The sequence below is a fragment of the Ipomoea triloba genome, chromosome 6 (genome assembly GCF_003576645.1).
Source record: "Ipomoea triloba cultivar NCNSP0323 chromosome 6, ASM357664v1".
Lineage (NCBI taxonomy): Eukaryota > Viridiplantae > Streptophyta > Magnoliopsida > Solanales > Convolvulaceae > Ipomoea > Ipomoea triloba.
The window spans coordinates 14,893,297-14,900,744 of NC_044921.1; the positions used below are offsets into that span (position 1 = coordinate 14,893,297).

The window sequence follows — 7,448 nt, forward strand, 5'->3', positions numbered from 1 at the left end:
TACAAGTAAAATGCTCATTTAAAATTATCTCCTATTGACAATTTGATACCGTTGTTGCATCACTGCGTTGAGTTTTGGAGATTTTGAAAATGTTGTAGAATTATATTTTAGTGACTTGCCAAAGGCTTTGTGGTCAAGCGGCACCCGGTGTACACTCCCATGTGGAAGGGAATGGGTTCGAGCCTCAATTGAGGCATCTGTTGATTCTTTGTGCTTCAGTAGGTTGAGAAAGTAGCTATGAACAGATACTACATTGTAATAGAGTCAGAACTCAAAAAAAAAAAAAAAAATTTAGTGACTTAGGAAAACAAAATCGGATTGGAGAGAGATGAAGTTGTATTCAAAATTACATGATTTCAATCTGTATGGGTAGATGTCTGTAGCATTTGTTTCAAAAATTAACCCTAAGGAACCTGGAAGTAATCATTCATGTCCCTTCTCAGGAAGATCTCCACCATCTCTCGTCTTCTGCTATTGTTTCAGTGGGGAAGAGAAACCAAAAATACACAACATTATCCAACCATTACCCTATCCAAGCTAGGCATCAACAAAATTTCTCATACCTAGAAATAATAATAAGAGGAAGAATAATCATCATTCATCATCTACAGCTCATCATGAGAATCATCGTCATCATCACTGCTTCCACCCCCAGGGGCTCCACCAGATCTCTGATACACAGCGCTGATGATTGGGTTGCACACAGCCTCAACTTCCTTCAGCTTTTCCACATAATCATCCTTCTCAGCGTTCTGATTGTCATCCAACCATTCAAGGGCCTCTTTTGTTGCTGTCTCAATCTTCTCCTTCTCATCGGATTCCAGTTTATCTGCTAGCTTGTCCTTGTCGTTGATCTGGTTTTTCATGTTGTAAACATACGTCTCCAAGCTGTTCCGGGCATCAATTCTTTCTTTTACCTTCTTGTCCTCCTCAGCAAACTCTTCAGCCTCCCTCACCATCCGCTCAATTTCTTCTTGGCTCAACCGACCTTTATCATTAGTGATGGTAATCTTCTCAGAACGCCCAGAGGCCTTGTCTTCGGCTTTAACGTTCAGGATGCCATTAGCATCAACCTCAAATGTAACTTCGATTTGAGGTGTTCCTCTGTTCCAGCACATTACAATTTCAGTTGAGAGAATCCAAAGGCAACGCATTAATTATATTGGGAAGAAAATAAATAATATCCTTACCTAGGAGCTGGAGCTATTCCAGTTAGATCAAATTTTCCAAGCAACCTGTTGTCCTTTGTGAGACTCCTTTCACCTTCAAAGACCTGCACAATGCAGAAATTCATGTTCGATCAACTGCTACTCTAGAAAAGACAGGATGTGGAGAAAGGAAGATGTGTATATATGCTGCTGACTGACTGGCCTACAGGATTTAAACCTATAACTACTAAATGAATGTTGAGTACACACCTGAATTGTGACAGTTGTCTGTTGATCTTGGTAGGTGGTGAAAACTTGAGATTTTTTTGTTGGGATAACAGTATTTCTCGGAATCAACTTGGTCATCACTCCACCAACGGTTTCAATGCCAAGGGTAAGCGGAGCCACATCAAGGAGAAGAATATCTGATAACGAAGCACACAGATGTTAGCAAAGAAGTTCAGATACTCGTATTTGGCTACTTAAACATAAATCATATTACAGTCTGAAATGGCTGAAAGAGATAATACCTTTGGTTTCATCACCTCCTTCCCCACTCAAGATTCCACCTTGCACAGCTGCACCGAAAGCAACAGCCTCATCAGGGTTAACACCCTTGTTTGGTTCCTTACCATCAAAGTAATCCTTCAAAAGTTGTTGAACTTTTGGAATCCTAGTACTTCCACCAACCAGGACAATTTCATCAATCTGGTTTTTCTGTAACCCAGCATCCTCCATAGCCTTCTTAACAGGCCCCATAGTCTTTCTAAACAAATCGTTGTTCAACTCCTCAAAACGAGCCCGAGTAAGTGGTTCTGACAAGTCATTACCATCAAAAAGAGATTCAATCTCTACACGAACTTGATGCTGGCTGCTCAGAGCCCTCTTTGCCCGCTCACATTCCCTCCTGAGTTTTCCAAGAGCCCTGTTGTCCTTGCTGATGTCCTTACCATGCTTCTTCTTGATCAATTTAATGAAATACTCCATGATTCTCTGATCAAAATCTTCACCTGCAAGAACAAAAGGTAAATAAAATGTTTGTGTGAGGCCACGATATGCAGGAAGAATCATTTATCTTATCTAAAGCACAATTAGTCAAATGCCACCCCAGCAAACAGTCCAAACATGAAGAAACAAGTCTCAAAAGTTACCTCCAAGGTGAGTATCTCCATTGGTGGAAAGAACCTCAAACACACCATTATCAATAGTTAGGATACTAACATCAAAAGTTCCACCACCAAGGTCAAAGACAAGAATGTTCTTTTCACCGCCTTTCTTGTCCAATCCATAGGCAATGGCAGCTGCAGTTGGTTCATTAATAATCCTAGCCACATTCAATCCAGCAATGATGCCTGCATCCTTAGTAGCTTGCCTCTGAGCATCATTGAAGTATGCTGCCAAATTCAAAGGAGAGGGAGCATAGCAATCTCAGTAATCACATTATGGTAAGACCAATTAAAGTAGATTCTCAACCATAGCATTACTCAATTTTACCTGGAACGGTGACAACTGCATCCTTGATTGTCTTTCCAAGGTAAGCTTCAGCTGTTTCCTTCATCTTAGTAAGAATCATGGCACTAATCTCCTCAGGGCTGAAAACCTTGGTTTCACCATCTTTGATCTTCACTTGTATATATGGTTTTCCATCCCTGTTAACAATTTTGTAAGGAACAAGTTTCATGTCCCTTTGTACTTCTTTGTCTTCAAACCTATTTAAGATCCCATTAGAGTTAGTTTGAAAGCGCACACACACAAACTTATAATGAAGGAAACCTGAGAGAGAAATTCATTACTTTCTTCCAATAAGCCTCTTTACATCAAAAATGGTCCTCTCAGGGTTGGAGGCGGCTTGGTTCTTGGCTGCCTCTCCAATTAGTCTCTCATTGTCAGTGAAGCCAACCCACGATGGTGTGATACGATTACCTTGGTCATTGGCTATGATCTCTACACGCTGATCTTTGTAAACTCCAACACAGGAGTAAGTTGTTCCAAGATCTATTCCAATGACAGTCCCTAATTTGGATGCTTCCTCCTTTGCGATTGAAAAGGCAAATAAGCTCCCTGCCAAAGGGATACATTGCCAAATTAATGCATAAAATCAGTAATAATTAAATGAAATACGCAGGTTAGATTCAACAAATAAGGAATGCGGATGCAAAATTTCAATTTTATCACTGTTTATGCCTACTACTCGAATCAGTTTTCCTCCAACAAACACTAAGATGAAAATTCATCCGGTGATTCAAAGCTGAACATGCTAATAAAATTACTGTAACAACATGAATTTCACAGTGATAGAAACCAAACATCACAATTAACACATATGTAGCAGATCTAGTAATACATAAAAAAAAATGATATTAAAACCGGCACCGTATTCCATTTTAATAACTACTCATCACTCATGCCTCCAGGTCCAGACAGCACGAGTGATAAGAACACATTTCCTAGTAGATATCAGACGGTCTTCGTTCAGCTCTGGCCCTAGGATTTTCTTATCGCAGTTTTTCTATCACGCAATTACATAAATTTCGACAGTGAGCTTTGCATACAGGCTCAGAAACATTGCAGTTCGAAGATTCAAAAGCGGAAATCAGAATGCTTACCGAGAACAACGATTCCGAAAAGGATCAAGGACGTGCGCCTCTTCCACGCACCAACAGCCATAGCTCGAGGATCAGATTGAGTTTTGTTCTCGCTAGTTAGATATGGTTCCGCTGTTCTATCTCTATTTTCCGTGAATTTACAGAGATCAGAGACTCAGTACCGAAGAGAAGCCGTAGTCAGTTTTCGCTTCGAAACTTAAACGGCCAATATATATATAACGCAGTGGAACCGGACGAATGTGTCATTGGGGATGACGTGGACCAATCCGCTTGAAGGAAACTAAGTGTCGTAGCCAATCAGGAGAAGCCATGTTTTTTGTTGCGTCATCTCTCATCTGTGTATTGCTGACCATGTCATCCGTGATGACTTGGACCAATCAGGATTGTGCTTTATACGTGGGAGCCAATCAGTAGGTTCTCTACGGTGGTATCATCCAAACCGTCCGTTTCAAGATCTGAGAGTGCGGCGATTTTAGATGGACCGACTTCTGTGACATGCAATGGAGTCGACGCATTTCTGGAAAGTTCATGCCCAAAAATATATTTGGGACGTAAAATCAGAAACAGAAGGGGGGAAATTCCGTTAGTGGTTTACGGTTTACGTTCTTATTTCTGGACAATTTCATCCTTTGGATACCGGAGATAAACTGATTTTGAGTTCTCCATTTTAAACCATTTCAAAATGCCATTAGCATATTGTTATTGTAAAATAAAAATGGCATCATTCCTCAAACAACCTCAAAACTAAGAAATAACACATTAGGCATATATATCTAATGCCGATTCCGAACAGTTAATGCCGAAAAGTGATCCATTCACCATCTAGGTACATATTCTAGATCAACACAATCAGTATAAATACGTTGTGGTGTCCTGAGTACGTACAACTGTCAGGTCAGTTTGTATTCGGGCCCATTGGTTGTTAGTTCAAGTATCGAGTTCAGTAAACGACTCGAGGTCAAAAAATTTCGAGCTAATATGTGGTAGGCGACATTGTCAAAAGTCCCTCATCCTTGCATTTAATGTGGTATTTATAGTTGGGGAAAGTAGACATATGTTGGGCACTCGACATGCTTGCCATGTGTCGCACATGCAACCAGCTGGCTCCAGAACAGCACAGATAGCTACATGTGCTTAGATTTCTGATCGCCCATTGGGATGGGATTGGGCTAGGGCCAAGAATCTAGGCTCAAATCCTCGAGTATCCCTACTCGGGATGATCGTCCCGATTTGAACTAATCGGGGTCGGTTCCTAAGCAGCGAAGCGGTACTTAGCTTAAATCTTTAGTTAGTTCAGCTATCGCTTTTAGGTTGGGAATATCATGTATGTGGTCGATCAAGGTCAAGAATGATTCCTCTCGGTGACCCAACTAAATACCAAGTAGGTGTATGGTACGTATGGGAGGTATACTCGGAGAATATTCCTTATCAATAGCAATCATTCTCAACCGCACAGTTAGCAAGAACGTTACCAATGTTTCTAAATTCCTAGGTACACATTGCAAGAAAGATTTTCTTGAAATAGCCCAAATAAAAAGAGGGCTAAAATGCCAAGTTTTTAAGGAGCTGAAAGTCATTGCAAGAAAAGTTTGACAAAACACAGCATACTACGCAATAGTTATTCAAAGAAGTGTATTCATAAGATGAATGATGTGCTGGTCTTTTCAAGAAAAACTTGCAAGTTACTTAAAGACATTAACTATTTAACCACATCCCCCTCCTGGGACGGGATGTGTTGATCTTTTCAAGAAAAACTTACAAGTTACTTAAAGACATTAATTATTTAACCACATCCCCCTTCTGGGACGGGACTTGGACTTGGCCCGACTTGCGCACACATCTCATTTGGAACTGGACTCGACTTTCGCCTCGTCACCGATATGAACTCGTGTCCTCGAAGCAATAATATTAAGCTTCTAACCACCGCTTTGGTACGAATTATTGATGATTAATTTGGTATTCATAATGAACTCCTTTTCTTCACTGGTTATTGATCTTCAAGAAATCTTCTTGCAACTTCTGCTGCTTCTTGGATTTAATTTCTTTAACGTCCTTCTTCCTCATACGGTAATTCCTTCGAATTATTCATTAAATTTCCTTTTGGTATTTTGATACAAAAACAAACTTAGGCATAACATTATAACACTAATAAAAATATGGAAAAGGTATAAATAGGCCCCTAAACATTTCGCGAAAAGTCAATTAGGCCCACGAACTTTTTAAAAGTGCAATTGAACACATGAACTCACAATTTTCAGTCCTCCGGCCCCATTACCCGGTTACCATTCCGGTAAGTGACGGTAAATGCCTTCATGGCACGCCACATAAGCTGTGTTTTGATTATTTGGATTGCCACATAAGCATTAATTAAAAAAGAGTTTATTACCGAAATGGTCCCTCGACTATTGTAAAATTACCAATTTGGTCCTCGACAATTTTTCGTACCCAATTAAGTCCCTCGACTTTGAAAATTTTAACCAATTTGGTCCTCCGTTTATTTTGCTGTTAAAATTGAGACCAAATTGGTAATTTTTCTATAGTCAAAGGACCAAATTAGTAATTTTTCTATAGTCAAGGGATCAAATTGGTAGTTAATTTGTCACTAAAATGGTCCCTTGACTTTAGCAAAATAACTAATTTGGTACCTTGACTATAGAAAAATTACCAATTTAGTCCTGATTTTAACGGCAAAATAAACAGAAGACTAAATTGGTTAAAATTTTTAAAGTCGATCGACTTAATTGGGCACGAAAAATTATCGAGGACTAAATTGGTAATTTCGCAATAGTCGAGGGACCATTTCGGTAATAAACTCATTAAAAAATAAATAAAATAAACAAATTAAAAGGATTACATCCATAATTCTCCAGATGAAGTCATCTTCCCGGGCTAGGGTTGGAGCCAGGAAAGTAAATCTTGAAATCTCAGTACTTGGTTGCATTCATTCGTGTTCGTGCTTGTCGATTTTGTCTGCATCGCTGCTTTGGCGCTTGCCTGTTGATTACGGCTAATTTTGGTTAAATCTTGGCTTTAATCTGGTTTAATTTTGCATTGAGGTTCAGTGATGTGAGCTGGTTATTGAATTCAAATTCGATTCTGTGAGGTAGATGAGTAGCCATTATATTGAATTTTGTGTTTTCTGGAGTTGTGAGTTCATCTTCACCATCATAAAAAATGGCGGTCTGCAGCAATTTCCTCTGTGGTCTTGGTAAGGGAAGAAGGATAAGGTACTGAATTAGCTTTGGCTTTCTCATTATTTTGTCATATGCATAATTCATGTTTCTATGTTGTCATTATTTTGATTTGATCAAGTTTTCTGAAGAAGGAGTAGAGATTAAGAAGAAGCTACTGACAGACGAAGCAAAATCTGGAAAATTAGGGCTGTAGGGCTCTAGCTATGATTTAAATAATTTTAATTTGTTTATTTTAACTTTTTTTTTTAATTAATGCTTACATGGCAATCCAAATAATCAAAACACAGCTTATGTGGCGTGTCATGAGGGCATTTACTGTCACTTACCGGAATGGTAACCGGATAATGGGGTCGAAGGACTCAAAATCGTGAGTTCATGTGTTCAATTGCACTTTTAAAAAGTTCGTGGACCTAATTGACTTTTCGCGAAATGTTTAGGGGTCTATTTGCATCTTTTCCCATAAAAATAAAAATGGGGGTTCTAAAATTTTCATAACATTA

General features: G+C 39.1%; 1 protein-coding gene across 1 annotated transcript; it reads right to left on the reverse strand.

Moving 5' to 3' along the window:
- Positions 1-295: 295 nt before the first annotated feature.
- Positions 296-3,929, reverse strand: LOC116022054 (luminal-binding protein 5). Its single transcript, XM_031262606.1, has 8 exons — positions 3,755-3,929; positions 2,942-3,209; positions 2,643-2,857; positions 2,300-2,542; positions 1,679-2,158; positions 1,419-1,573; positions 1,191-1,273; positions 296-1,104 (listed from the first exon to the last, which is right to left on the reverse strand). The coding sequence occupies exons 1-8, from the start codon at positions 3,813-3,815 to the stop codon at positions 606-608; spliced, it is 2,004 nt and encodes a 667-aa protein (XP_031118466.1). The 5' UTR covers positions 3,816-3,929; the 3' UTR covers positions 296-605.
- Between the last annotated feature and the right edge of the window lie 3,519 nt (positions 3,930-7,448).